We start from the raw sequence: 15767 nt of genomic DNA, 5'->3' as shown, positions 1-15767 counted from the left end.
AAGGTCATACTTCACAAGGTCAAGGTCATCCTACAATGTCAAACATCATATAGGGGGACATTGTGTTTCACAAACACATCTTGTTTTTTCTTAAAAAAATCTGTGTATAATGTATATATTAATTTTCTCAATTTTAATATTATCTGACATATTAGTATTTTTGTTATTTCTTTGACTTTTGTTGATGTCTAATATGCACTTGGCGTTATAATTAATTACACATTGTTTTGTGTTCATGGACAGAAAATCTCCTTTTATTATAAGAAAGACTGTTGAAACAAACTTAAAAGGGGAGATAGAAGGTTAATAAAGTTTAATGAATATTTCCACAGTAGCTTCCCTTTGTAGTTTGGCTTTTCAGATAGTTCTTCAGTTTTGGACACATTTTCTACTACTATGGTTGATTTGTCAGTTCATTGGCTTTGTATTTTGACCGGGTGTCATGGTCCAAATAAAATTGCCCACAAATGCATATTAAATTCAGATCTATGCAAAGTTGTTTAAGGTTTAATTATCTTATGCTAATGATGTAGATATGTACCTGCTTAAGCTGTTGTTAGCAAATTTTTCCTTTATAGAAAGTACCTTTAGGTGAGCCACATTTTTTATCCAATCAGGACAATATCAAGACCGATTCGAAATCTGGGTCATGTGCATCCCAAATACTAGGTCATTAGGTCATATCTAAGAAAAAATCTTGTTACCACTCCAGAGGCCAGATTTATAATGCAGTCTTTATGAAACTTTGCTAAAATTACAATTTGACAATATCTAAGACAAGTTAAAATCTGGGTCATATGCATCCAAAAAAAGATCACTAGGTCTAATATTAGTAAAGGCTTAGTTAGAATCTGAGTCACTGCAGTCTATAAACTAGGTCATTAGGACAGTCTATAAACTAGGTCATTAGGACAAATCTGAGTCACTTCAGTCTATAAACTAGGTCATTAGCACAGTCTAAAAACTAGGTCATTAGGACAAATCTGAGTCACTTCAGTCTATAAACTAGGTCATTAGGACAGTCTATAAACAAGATCATTAGGACAGTCTATAAACTAGGTCATTATGACAAATCATAGTCACTTCGGTCTATAAACAAGGTCATAAGGACAAAATCTGAGTCACTTCCGTCTATAAACTAGGTCATTAGGACAAATCTGAGTCACTTCAGTCTATAAACTAGGTCATAAGGACAAATCTGAGTCACTTCAGTCTATAAACTAGGTCATTATGACAGATCTGAGTCACTTCAGTCTATAAAATAGGTTATTAGGACAAATCTGTGTCACTTCAGTCTATAAACTAGGTCATTAGGACAAATCTGAGTCACTTCAGTCTATAAACTAGGTCATTAGGACAAATCTGAGTCACTTCAGTCTATAAACTAGGTCATTGGGACAAATCTGAGTCACTTCAGTCTATAAACTAGGTCATTAGGACAATGTGAGTCACTTCAGTCTATAAACTAGGTCATTAGGACAAATCTGAATCACTTCAGTCTATAAACTAGGTCATTAGGACAAATCTGAGTCCATTCAGTCTATAAACTAGGTCATTAGGACAAATCTTCAAAACAATCTTATCTATGAAAGGGCAACACATATGACTCAATGACTTGATGAAACGTGTTCATAATGTTTATCTTTGCAATATCTAGACCAAGTTTGAATCTGGGACAAATGCATCTAATCCTTTTGTCCGAATGTCAACTCTTAAAAAAAACCTGTTAGCACTCTTTGGCTGCATTAACAACTCAGTCTTTATGAAAATTGCTAAGAATGTTTATCTAGACAATATGAAGGCCATTTTTAAATCTGGGTCAAGGGTATTCAAGAACAAAGTTTGACAGGGGGCTATATTGAAGTTACTGTGTTGATCATATGGTTTGAATTCTGTTGCCTCAAAATGTTTGTGGATTAAGCTTCTTGTACATTTCTCAAGCGACCGAATGGACACTAATGGTTTATCATCATCAGTATTAAGTGTTGATTGCATTAGACACTGTTTTCATGCCCAGTCATGAGTTATTTGACCTTGATATTTGCCATTTTTATTGCAGAAACATTAATGTTCTTACTTTGTGAAGCAAATAGCACATTTCCCAGTTCTCATGCAATTGAAATAAAACTTGAAGTATTATATCACCATGAACTTAAGATGTGCAAGATACAATTCAACATGCAGTGATCCATGACTTCTGAGCTGTGTACCCTTTAACTCTTTACCACTAAGATACCTATGTTCACGCCTTTGTAGTCCCATAGAAAGTTATATATAATTTAAGACCTTTCTTACTAGATTCAAGTTGTTAAGGCTTATTCTCCAAACCATAGATACTGATGAGCAGCAAACAGCATAAAACCTGAACAGACTGCCAGTAAATCTTCGAGATTTAAATTACCCAGGACATGGCTGCTATAACTAAATTGACAAAGAGGTCCGGGGGAATTTATAATCAAGTTTGTGACAAAACTCTGATTGATACTGAAACAGAAGTGTTTAGTTTCAACAATATTTATTCAATAAAAAAATATATATGATTAGAAGTTTGCACTTGTTTTACATGTGTCATGTAATAACAAAATGTTTATTCACAATCAAAGATTATTATGGTGTTAATATATACAATTTTTTTAGAGCAAATATAATATATAAAACAACAATATGAGTAGGAATTGAGAGGAAAGTCTTAAATATGTACATTATTTGGTGAAGTATCTACATGTGAAAAATATTCTTTTTTGAACAACAACTGCCCAACAACCTTTTTTTTAAAATACGGATGAGAATCTAAAGCTTAATTTTTTTCCACTTATTTTGACAGCCCCCTTCTTGGGCATTGATCTTGGTCATCAGGTTTGCATTTGTACAATTTAACTAATTTACCTGGATTTAAAACAATTATGTGAGCCCTAAGACAAAAAAGTAACAAATAACACGTAACAAGAAGCCTGTTTTTGTTGTTGTTTATAAATCATTGATGTTAACCCTTTGCATGCTGGGAAATTTGTCGTCTGCTAAAATGTTGTCTGCTGAATTTCTAAAATTAGCATTTTCTTCTATTTTTTTCAAAGAATACTATCAGAATAGCAAACAGTTTGGATCCTGATGAGACGCCACGTTCTGTGGCGTCTCATCTGGATCCAAACTGTTTGCAAAGGCCTTTAAAATTCGGTTCCGGCATTGTAAGGATTAACCAAGATAATTGCCTTGCGTTACTCCAATTGTTAACCTTAATATGGTTAAATGTGCACCGACGAATAAGTTAATAATTTCACTCTATTAGGACAAAAAAATGTTAAGTTAATCTATGTGTCCTTGGTATAAAATATTTCTAAACTCGTTTAAAGAATTTGCAAAACTATTTGGTGTGGTGATTTGTTATTATTGTCAACCAGTTTATGAAAAAAAAACAGTGTCTCAAATTTTCTTTTGAAACCTTCTATTGTAGTAGACATACAATTTTTATCTTACACAAAATCAGCTACCGTGAAATTATGTTTTAAAAAGACCTATTCAGGGAGATCTCTTCCAAGTGACTCAGTGTCATTTAAAGGGACAATGTGCGTACGATATGCAAAATAATACTTATTTGATACTTAACATTTGCGTTGAAATGGTATTCATGTTTATTTATTGTTAACTTCTTTCATTTAAAGATCATGTACACAATATTGCAATAGTAATGACATGTGCAGCATATTACAATTTTGGGCCTAGAAAACAAGGAAAACAATCATCTTCGCCTTCTACTTTTTGGATTATTGACGCAAAGCGGCAATAATACACAGTAGCCAATCTTCAGCCTAATTTGCATATTACTGCAAACTTCGGAGCACTTCTGTCTACGCCGCAGAACTAACTCTCTGTTAACGCAACGCAATTTGATTGGGTGTTGTGAAAATGTTAGTACATGCGCATTGCTAGTATTCTCTATATAACGATAAAAGCCGTTACCGAGAAAAAGTATCCGAATGTACAATACTCGATTCACACAGGCGATATTTTAGATTGTATGTTTCCCTTTAACTCTTTCCTATTGAAGCTGGTCCGAGACTAGTAACACACTAAACATCGCAGTGGCGAAGACAGGGTTCAGAAACTTGAATGTTTTTCTAAATGAACTTAGTTTCCTTTTGAATCAGGGCCACGTTGTGAGATTTCATGTCAATAATCCACCAGTACTTTCAGTGCTTTGATTTTAACATGGCATCTCAATATTAATTTCATTCCCTATGGTTTTGTCATCCAATATTGAAAATTGGTCAGAATGTTTATCTTGACAATATCAGGCCGTGTTCAAATCTAGGTCATGGGAGTCCAAAAACTAGGTCAACAGGTCAGGTCATAGAAAAAGCTTTTTACCATTCTAAAGGCAACATTTATAACTCAATCTTGATAACACTTGATCAAGACGTTTATATTGGCAATATCAAAGCTGAATTGATTTCTGGGTCAATTTTGTTAAAACACTTAATGGCACTTGGTCATAATGTTTAAATCGACAAGATGAAGGCCATTATTGTCCCCTACCGGTTTCACCGGAGGGGACTTATGGTTTGCACTCTGTCCGTCTGTCAGTCAGTCACACTTTTCTGGATCCTGCGATAACTTTTAAAGTTCATAATATTTTTTCATGAAACTTTAAACATGGATAGATGGCAATATGGACATAATGCACGTCATTTCATTTTGTTCCTACGTCAAAAATTCTGGTTGCTATGGAAACAAATAGACTAGAAATACTGCTGAAAATGGTGGTTTTCTGGATCCTGCGATAACTTTGAAAGTTCTTAGTATTTTTTCATGAAACTTGAAACATGGATAGATGGCAATATGGACATTATGCACATCATTTCATTTTGTTTCTACGTCAAAAATTCTGGTTGCTATGGCAAAAATAAAAAAAATAAAAATCTGACAATGGTGGAATTTCTGACAATGGTGAAGCCGGTAGGGGACAATATTGCTTGGCAATAGTCTTGTTACATTTGGGTCAAGGGGGGCGGTCAGAACTTAGTCCACCAGGTCAATTCCTAAACAATTGGTGTCTGTGAAATCCTTAGTAATTGATTTATGTGAACTCAGGAGAGCACTTAGGGCCATGATTGCCATCTTGTTATCATCCTACATTAAAAATTATGCCCCTTGTTTCAAATAAGACATGAGATAACACCATGCCCGTTTTGTATTTAAAGTTTTTCTGGAGCAAAAATTGAGAACGACTCGAGAATTGACTTACTATTGCTCCCATTTGTTTGCATACCGTATACTTGTGCTTATAAGACGCCCTAGCTTATAAGATGCACCCCGACTTCGGACTTTATAATGGGTGGATTTAAGACTGACCCGCGTGTTAGACGCAGTCAAATTTTGCCTTTTTCATCGGCTGAAAAGCGGCAGAATGTTAAAGAAAATCATCAATTAGTAACACATTGAGAATATTTCAAATTTGCGCTGCATACAATTAGTAATTCACGCAAGCCTGAAAATAAAACAATCAAACAACAAAGTAAATAATATTTGTTTATTTTATGATATATGAGTGGGTTATAATTTATTTTCAAGTATTATTCATGCAATAAAAATAATTATCAAATTACCAAAACTTCTTACTATTGCGTATTTAATCATATGCCCTAACAATTGCAAACAATTGCAAACATATTACGTTCGTAATATCAATGCACAAGCAAAATTGATGGTATCAGTCATCTTGATTGTATTGTTTGACAGGTATTGAAAACTAATACAACATGTAGACAGATATTTTGAAAGCATTTAGTTTTATTACCTAGATTATGCAAATTTTACGCCCATTGTCTATCAACAATAGGTTACGCCTACTTTCATAAAATTAGCCAATCGCGTTAAAGAGTGATAGACTCCGAAGCGCAGATGGAAATCTCGTGTCAAGAAGAAAGCCAATTGCATGCGGTCGCTCTTTGCTCCCGTCGTTGTTAGCCCCTAATAAATAAGGTGTCATCAGCATTAGGGGGTCATCAGAATAAACGTTTTTATTTATTAATTGACAGTTGCAAACTGGTAACTTATTTCAGAGGATACCCTTATTGCCAATTATGTCTTAACATTGTCTTGACAATTAACGATGTGGAACAAAGACGATCAGGTGATACAAACTTGTCAAGTAGCATTTGTAATCGGCAGCGTGTTTGTTTAACAATTGACAGTTTCAAACTGAGAATTGATTTTGCTGTTGTTTTAAGCATGTTGGCATCGTGTCGCCGCTTACACACGTATACTATAATGGCCAATTTATATGACATTTAACAACGTCGCGCGCAGACAATCAGGTGATACAAACTTTTCAAGAATAATCACAGGCAATGTAACGTCTTACGCCCCAAAACTAACAAAATTCAAATTAAAAATAATAGACAACAAAATCAATAACGATACATTTTATTACAAGTAAATCGGTAACTGAACATAGCGTTCCGATACAAGGTACGGGCCAATACAGACTTAAGAGAACATGCAAATGGCTGCCGCGATGATTCAAAACAACTGACAAGTGTCCAACTTGGCTAGCATAAGCCCAGAAAACTCGATATTTTGAAAAATTTAGTTCATTTTTACCAGTATCTCGCTTATAAGACGCGACCCAACTGTTACTTATTAATTTGAGTCTTAAAAATGCGTCTTACAAGCGCAAGTATATGGTGCTTAAATTTTGCCTGGAGCTTATCTTGAAAACAAAAAGAGGTAACAACGTGTAACTCAATAGGGAAATATATCTCATTTAGGGGTTGTGCAGTGCCCAAGAACCATACATCTTGCTATCGTATTAATAGAGTTGTTGCCCTTTTTTTTTTTTTAAACAACTTAATTTTTGTCGAGAGTATATGTTGTAAATTAAACAAGGTTTCAATTTGAAACTTAAAAGGTGGGAAGATCTAATTGTGGGGAGGGATGTAACTATTTCAAGAGCCATAATTCTTGTTTCCATATTTAGAGTTAAATTTGCCGTCTACAAATATTTTATACTTAAATTTTGTCAAGAGCATGTCTGGGAAATTATCAGAGGTATCAATTCAGAAGATAATTTATACAGGGTGCAGTATCACCTGACTTTTTGGGGATCCCAATTAAATGTAAATGGATGTTAACACAACTCAAATAACTTTTTAAAACAATTTTTCTAATTAAAATTTCAACTAGTGCATAAAAGACAGATTTTTATGCTGCTTATTGCAATGTGAAATACATTGGAATTACTTTATTTTATAATAAGCCTGTGTTCTTGTTAAAAAATTCTATTAATACTACACTGTTACACTTCACGCAACGGGAAATTTTGTCACCGATTTCAGACATATTTAAGAATTTATTTTTCTACCTTAGATATCGGCACAAACTGCAAGAAAAACTGTCTTTTGTGCACAAACAATTTATGCTAATGTATTTCATAACTTGAGATATTTGCAAAATAAAGTTCTTCATGGTGTGTTTACATTCTGTCCAGGCCATGTGTAAATCTCTAAAAACTCTGTTGATCAGCAGCATCCTGTTATAGGCAGATCTCATTCTGTGGAAGCGTAGTGCATAAGAACCATAACTCCTGCTTTCATAATTTTCCAGTTATTGCTCATGAGAATGTTCTTGCTGAAGTTTTGTCTGGAGCATGTTGTGACTATATTTCAAGGTGTAAGGTCCAGATAAAACTTCTTTGGTATGAAGCATTCAGCCTTGGGAAACCACTTCTTAAAATTGAACTGGCAAATGGAGGGGAGGGGGGGGGGGGCTATCAAGCAGACATTGAGAGCACCAGTTTACTTTGGAAGTTTAAGACATTCTGCCCTGTCTCAATGGAAGAGGCTTTGGAATTCATAAGGCTTTGCTTCAGTTGATCACATGTATTTACCGAGGATTGTTAGACAATGTTTGGTCAATAGTCTCTCCTGGCTTAGGTTGGAGTAAAAATTTGTGTTGTTAATGTTTATTTTTGGTTTAGACTTTTGGATCAGGCTTAATTCTCTTGATTTCAAATCCGTTTATCTTGACATAACTGGTTGCAGAGTTTCATAATATTTTGATTTGGAAAATGAGGTTGTTGGATATTATAGTCACATAAACATAAACATGAACAATACTTGGCACACTGACAGACAATGTTCATAAAAACATTAAAATAACATGCACATCATGAACAAAATCATAAGATAATTTTTTGGTAAATAATAAGTAAACTTATTATCTCAAATAAAGTCATTTGAAAAGACTGTTCTGAAATGGTCTTCCAATCCGTTAAAACCTTGTTTCTACTAAACTTATTATTCGTTTTTTTTCCAAATAATATGTTAGCATTTATATGTCATAATTATACCACTAAGTGAAGGCTGGTATCATGGGCAATTTGTTATAGTTTCATGCAGGGAATATGAAAATGCCCTATTCCAACAGTCACTGTGTCTGATATACATTGTTATAAAAACTCTAACACAGTTTTTAAAGATATCTGTATATGAATGGGTAAATAAACGAACATCATCCTACTTCAACCATCATTGGGCCTTAAAGACTATGATGTTATCATTATAATACGTTCCTACAATGATTGTTTCTGTGTTCTTACTGTAGTAGACAGATATAGGGTTAATCACACCATTATTCTTTGTGACCACCTCTGCCAGTATCTGTCTTCCATCTCTGTCAAGCTGGTAGATTGTGTCTGTATAGTATCCACACATCAGAACTTGTCCTGAATCTGTCACATGTAGGCCAGGTAGTACTCCTACAGGGGAGCTCAGGTCAGGTACAGTCAGGGTGGAGATCACTGTGCCATCCCTGGACAGGGTGACCAGCTGTCGACTGTAACTGTTGGTCACATATATCCTGTCACCATCTGGACTCACTGCACAGTATATAGTATATAGTCTCATGTTCTTGTTATATAATAAATGTATAGAGGTTTTTGTAGTACTTAGTACATACTTACAACATTTAATAAAATTGATGACCATGAATAAATAAACATACAAGGTTGCTGTTTAAGCAAGGCACAGTACATGTCAACTATAAAGACCAGTAATTGTATTGTGAATGTGATATATTGTGTTTCCTTATCTTGATATATTTGTTTAGTACTTATGTTTGGGAATACATTTTAATTATGATTAAAGCATCATTTTACTCCAATACATAAGTGTCTTCTTATTATAATACTAACGGTAAGTGATTTCTTGATTTGCAAAACATCTTTTTATGTGGAAACATTTAAAAAAACAATTTTGAATTTGGTTCAACATGCTTAGTTCAATATTTACAATACATAATTTTTTTGATAAGATTACTGGTAAATGAACCTTCTTACTTGTTCTATGACAGTAAAAGTACTAGTCTTTACCTTTGGAACATAAGAATAACTTAGTTCTGTTTTTATGCCCCCGGTAGGGTGGCATATAGCAGTTGAACTGTCCGTCAGCCCGTCCGTCTATCTGTCCGAAAACTTTAACATTGGCCATAACTTTTGCAATATTGAAAATAGCAACTTGATATTTGTGGCATACAAGTGTATCTCATGGAGCTGAACATTTTGAGTGGTGAAAGGTCAAGGTCATGGTTATTCTTTAAGGTCAAAGGTAAAAAAAACAAATCCAAGGGAAGAAACAAGCTTTAAAAGGACATAATGTCTATTAATCATTTGGCAGCTGCAGATCATTTTCACAAGGGAACTAATATTTTTTAAAGGGATATAATAATATTTAAAAAATCAAAGCATTGCAGTAGGGGGCATTGTGTTTCTGACAAACACATCTCTTGTTTACCTGTCCATGGATGTGATGTATCCTTATACATCTTGCTCACCAGTCTTCCATCCAGAGTATAGTGATACAGAGCACTACAATCTGTAATGTACAGGTTACCATGCTGATGGGCAATACCCAAGCAATAATGTTGGAACTTCAGTATCCTGTCCTTTATCAACAGACCATTGGACACTCTGATGAAGTGGACCTCATTGCTATCCACAGTAACAGCCACCAGACTGGAATCAATGCTGCACATGGACCATGGTCTAGTAGGAAAGTCACAGTGGGCCACCACCTTGTAGGTCTGATCCAGGAGCTTCATTTTACAGTTGTTGCTATCTATGATGATAAGTTCTCCAGTAGCTGTGCAACAGATACCAGTTATAATGGATGGGCAAACATCTTTCGAGATTTTCACACTGTAATTCTTTCCATTCTTCACTCTTAAAATTTGATCAGTCTTGCTTACTGCTCCTGAGTGATATCCCTGGACCAGCTGGTGTGATGAACTTGATACTGGATCAGAAACCTGGCCTGACTTGGTGGGATCACTTTTTTGGTTTCCAGGGCTGTACGGTCTAGATAAACTCGATGTTTTATTGGACTTGTTTATGTTGAATCCTGGAGTTGTTTGGTCAGAGTCAGGGTCAGAATGGCTGGATGCTTTAGAATTATTATGTCGGGTAACTGTGCTCTGTGTTGACCCTTTAGCTGGTTTTACTTGTTTCACTGTGCTGAATATTCGGCCCAATCCCGTTAGAGCAGACAAGGTTTGTTGGATGGTCGTATCAGGATTAAATGTAAGGGTTCTTTCATCTTGTGTTCTCATTTCTTGTAAAACTGCTTCTACCTTGAGGGAATGATCGCGGCATTTTTTATACATGATGAAACTCAGTGCTTCACTTTTGTCTTTTGTTCTCAGCCAATCATCTTTTAAGCATGCTATATTTTTGATGGACTTCGTGCAGTTTTTGATGTCATTTCGAACAGATGTCCTCGAATTGACTAAAAATGTGTCCAATTCTTTCTTTGTATTCTTCTCCAGTTGATCTAAAGAATCATTAATTGTCTTTCGTAAAGCATTGATTTCTTCCAGAAATGTTTCGTAAGATTTCTCAAGAGACTTCATATTTTCATCAAGGTCTCGTTGCTTATGTATCAACTGCTGGTGCTGTGCATCAAACCTTGCTAACAACTCCTTGAAGTCTCCTTCCTTATGGAGGACTTTCACTTTGTCAGCTATTAGTACCACATGACTGCATTTCCTGCAAAAAAACAACACTTGAATGTACATTTTATATTTTTTTTCCTAAGCGACATTAATATTGCTAGCTCTACAATTAATTTTTAATCATATTATTTTGTCACAAAATATTTAAAAACAAATATCTTTAAAAACTTAAGGGCCATCATGGCTGGCTCTTGTGTAAAATAATAACTGCATTAATAGTCAGTTATGTTAATTGATTTTAATGCCCACGCAAACTAACGCTTTTTGTTTTTATGCCCCGGGTAGGGTGGCATATACATGTAGCAGTTGAACTGTCAGTCTGTCTGTGCGTCCGTCCGAAAACTTTAACATTAGCCATAACTTTTGCAATATTGAAGATAGCAACTTGATATTTGGCATGCATGTATATCTCATGGAGCTGCACATTTTGAGTGGTGAAAGGTCAAGGTCATCCTTTAAGGTCAAAGGTCAAAAAACAAAATCCAAGGAAAGTAGCAAGCTTAAAAGGGAGATAATTTCTATTTTGTATCATTTGGCAGGTACAAATCATTTTCACAGGGGAAGTAATATTTTTTAAAGGGATATAATAAAAAAAAAAATCAAAGCGGCGCAGTAGGGGGCATTGTGGTTCTGACAAACACATCTCTTGTTTGTCATGGTTTCCAGAATGAAGATAACACAATCAAGTCTTGGCATATTCAGATAGTAACGCATTGTTTATCACTGAAAAACCATTAAATATAGATAAAATTCAAATGGTTACAAACCACACAATTTTTGCAAGAATTAGCCTGTAAAGACTTAAGTAAATACCCTTATATCATGATTTGCAGGAAAAAAAATATTGTTACATACTACAAAAATTTGAATGATGATGGGTTCTTGTTACTGAAATATTTAAAGCATGCTCACTAGAGAATATCCAAAAAAGATACATGTAGCTGATTTATAATACAAATGTAGGGTTCATAGGAAGAAGCCTTTCAGTTTTAAGGTAAACATGTCATTGGTCAAGGGCACAACAATTACATGTATATGACACCTTTTTTAATGGCTTCACGCTCGGAACATACTTGTTTTTAAACATCTTTTGCCATGATATTCTCTTTGCATAGCTTTAAAATTATATGGCAACAATTATATGGCAACATGCCCACCTGCTGCTAATATTACTTTACTTAAAGTTGGGGAGCATGGCTTTATTATATCCAGCTTATTATGGGGACTTTGTATTTGGACAATTTACATTTGACAGTTTATATAAAATGAGCATCCTATGTCCCTCTGAGTCCTCTTGTGTAATTTTTACAATGGGAGAGATATGTAGAAGTATTAAAAGTTTGTTTTGACATGTGCAAAACAGATCTTGATAAAGAGTGCACCTGTACTTACTGATGATTGTGGACATGGCAGACATGACATAATATCTGACTGTGGTCCTCACAGAATATTGTCAGTTTTTCTTTCCGGTGCTCCTGACATTGCTCCAGTTCAACCACATCAGTCTCAGGCCATAGGCTGATGTTTTCTTTGCCCAAAAGTGCATGCTTCTTGAACAGATAGTTATGATGCTTGACACATTTGTTACAGTACAATTTAGAACATTTATCACAGTAAAAATCAGCTTCTTTGTTCCTGTCATTTTCCTGACAGGTGACACAAGAAAAGTCAAATACAAAGTCACATCCTCTATTAATTGAACTCTCCATAATGGAAGCCATGTTTTGTCACTATTGATAACTTCTTCGGTTGTTAACTGAAACATTGGAATACAATCCTAGTTACCAATGTCAGGTGATATCCGGTCATGTGATTTTGTATTGTGTTCTACTGGGCTGTAACACGTACCCGTATCGTATTACCAGTATCAATGGGTTTATTAGCAAACACATTTAACTATTTACAGTGTTATATAGTTTAAAATTTTAAAGAACACTTTGAATATGCTGTTGAATTCGATTAGCCTCACTGATTATCAATTCATCAACCAAAGTATCATGGTTAGTTTTTACTTGTGACAAAAGGTAAACTTCAGGGAACTGAAGTGTTAATGTAAAATGTTATTGCAGATTGCAATTAAAATTGAGTAAAATACACACAATCTTTAATTTAGCATTTGAATATGAACTGACACTTACAAATTAGAGAGAACCTTCACAAGTTAACCCTTTCAGTGCGGGAACCGAATTTTGAAGGCCTTTGCAAACATTTTGGATCCAGATGAGACGCCACAGAACGTGGCGTCTCATCAGGATCAAAACTGTTTGCTATTCTGATAGTATTCTTTGAAAAAAATCCAAGAAAATGCTAATTTTAGAAATTCTGCAGACGACATTTTAGCAGACGACAAATTTCCCAGCATGCAAAGGGTTAACAATCTAGTTATTAGCTCACCCGAGCATGTAGTGCTCCTCAGGGAAGCTTTTAGGATACTGTGTTGTCCGTCAGTCCGTGCGTGAGCTTGTGCATATACTTGTTATGCCCCCGGATCGAAAGATCGGGGGTATATTGTTTTTGGCCTGTCTGTCTGTCTGTCATTGTGTCAGTCAGTCATTGTATGTGTGTGTCACAAAACTTTAACCTTGGTTAAACTTTTATAACTTTTGCAATATTGAAGATAGCAACTTCATATTTGGCATGCATGTGTATCTCATGGAGCTGCACATTTTGAGTGGTGAAAAATAAAAGTCAAGGTCATCCTTCAAGGTCAAAGATCAAATATCATTGTATTTTTCGTTCCTAAAACTTTAACCTTCGTTAAAGTTTGGTCATAACTTTTTGAATATTGAAGATAGCAACTTGATATTTGGCATGCAAGTGTATCTCATGGAGCTGCACATTTTGATTGGTTAAAGGTCAAGGTCATCCTTCAAGGTCAAAGGTCAAATATATGGCTTTAAAACGGCGCAATAGGGGGCATTGTGTTTCTGACAAACACATCTCTTGTTCTTCTAGTGACTTCTCTTGAACTGCTAAGCAGATTTAATATTATAAAACTAAAAAAGACTAAAAAAGAATTATCCTTGGGTTAATCATACTAAAAGTTGTTCTTAACGTTGAAGACTGGCCCATTATAGGTAAGTTACCTGAACTAAAAATCAAATGAAGAAATGAAAACTTTCAGAAATGTAAAGTGTATCGTTGAAGATTGACCCATTATAGGTAAGCCACCCAAGCTAAAAATCAAATGAAGAAATGAAAACTTTCAGAAATGTAAATTGTCCCTTATTTTATCAACACTGTATTCATTCAGGTTGGGTTTTATTTCTTATAAATGATACTGTTAGTTAAGGCTGCAACGGATATCCGAAATACCCGAGATTCGCGGATCCAAACGAGGATTCGCGGATCTAACCGTGATTGGTAAAATTGGTTTCGAATCCAGATCTTATTTGAGTTTAACCTTTCCTTTGCAGTAATTGTTTCTTTCACCCTAATACTTTTCGTTAAATTGTTTCTTTCTGTTTGAAAGGCTGACTGGTACGTAGTTTGTCACGATTATCGCTACATTTTCGACAAAAAACATGGTACTGCACAGTCTAATTTCGTTTTCGATGGTGCAAAATGGCACAGAAGAAAATTCATGATGCATCCTAAACAATTTAAATCCTCGGTCTGGAAGCATTTCAGGTTTTATCAGCATACTAATTCGACACAGAACTTGACAAAGCAAACGCCATTTGCAAAGTATGTAAGGTTGCCCTTGTATACAGAACCTGAACAACCTCCAACCTAAATAAACACTTTGTATAATGTATTATATTAAGTATTATGTTATGATAAGAACTAAGTGTTCTTTTCAAATTTTAAAACTTGTTAATTTTTTTGAGATACAGGAACTTATTTTTTTCAGTATTTTGAGGGTACTTTGAGACACATGTAACTTGACAAGACTTTTGATTTGTGAAGCAACTTTAATTTAGTCATATTGCAGATTTTTTGTTTATTTCAAAGGTTTTTGAGGCTTCTTAAACTGTACCTTGATTATTGTTCTATGTTGGAGTAATAAAGTTTATAATAATAATAAAAGTTAATTACTTTTTTTCATAATTTTTCATAAGTTCTTAGGTGTTTCAAAACATTATTTTGGTTATAGCAATATAAATTATAATTTATTTTGAGTATTTTTACTTTGAAATTAGGATTCAAACCGATATTCGCTATCCGAGCCTTTGGATTTGAATTCGGATCCGATTGAAATTTTGGATTCGCTACAGCACTACTGTATGTGTTGATTAAAATACAAAAAGTTTGAAATAGATTATGAAAATTGGTGTTACAGTTTTCATGGTGATATATTTAGCCCGTTAGCCCAAATCATTGTGCTTTTATAGAAACAAATACAAAATCAAATAGGCAGACTATGAAAATTATTAATTTCTATCAGACCAAAGATATTTTGATCAGTCATATGCTTAGCATGAAGACACTGCTGTTATATGACCACCGCTTGTTTGGTGGAGGTTAATATCTTACGCCATCTAGTCAATCCTTTCATGATGGTGTTTTATTAGACGATGAAGCTTGTACCAGATACTTGGCAATCTTACAATATGTGGCTTTGAATTTAATTTAAACTAATAATAGTATCATTTAGAACAGTATTAAAAATACTTCATAGGTTGCCTTTTACATCATTAGATGATGTACTGCAAAAAAATATTGTTGTGATTTTAAAACCAAATATTAGAAGCATTTAGAACAGAATTAAGATTTCTATTTTTCATGCCCCAGGATCGAATGCTCGGGGGTATATTGTTTTT

General features: G+C 34.5%; 1 protein-coding gene and 1 long non-coding RNA gene across 2 annotated transcripts in view; both read right to left on the bottom strand.

Moving 5' to 3' along the window:
* Positions 1 to 7040, bottom strand: part of LOC127854892 (uncharacterized) — an 88503-nt gene extending 81463 nt beyond the window's left edge. The window contains exon 1 of the long non-coding RNA XR_008037187.1: positions 6421 to 7040. This is a non-coding gene — a long non-coding RNA (uncharacterized LOC127854892). The remainder of the gene's footprint in view (positions 1 to 6420) is intronic.
* A 1485-nt stretch (positions 7041 to 8525) lies between these two features.
* LOC127854585 (uncharacterized) lies at positions 8526 to 12725 on the bottom strand. Its single transcript, XM_052389648.1, has 3 exons — positions 12397 to 12725; positions 9789 to 11038; positions 8526 to 8875 (listed from the first exon to the last, which is right to left on the bottom strand). Exons 1-3 carry the CDS (start codon positions 12723 to 12725, stop codon positions 8526 to 8528), a joined length of 1929 nt encoding a protein of 642 aa, XP_052245608.1.
* Between the last annotated feature and the right edge of the window lie 3042 nt (positions 12726 to 15767).

Source organism: Dreissena polymorpha, chromosome 13, assembly GCF_020536995.1.
Source record: "Dreissena polymorpha isolate Duluth1 chromosome 13, UMN_Dpol_1.0, whole genome shotgun sequence".
In the NCBI taxonomy this organism is placed as follows: Eukaryota; Metazoa; Mollusca; class Bivalvia; order Myida; family Dreissenidae; genus Dreissena; species Dreissena polymorpha.
Note: the sequence above shows the minus strand (reverse complement) of the source record. Positions and strands in the feature narration are given on the sequence as shown.

Bases quoted from the DNA above. Each gene is read 5' to 3' on its own strand.
- LOC127854585 (XM_052389648.1), bottom strand. From the start codon at position 12,725: ATGGCTTCCATTATGGAGAGTTCAATTAATAGAGGATGTGACTTTGTA. The intron at 11,039-12,396 runs GTAAGTACAGGT...GTTTTTTTGCAG, and splicing joins TGCCATGTCCACAATCATCA to GAAATGCAGTCATGTGGTAC. The intron at 8,876-9,788 runs GTAAACAAGAGA...TATACTGTGCAG, and splicing joins TACATCACATCCATGGACAG to TGAGTCCAGATGGTGACAGG.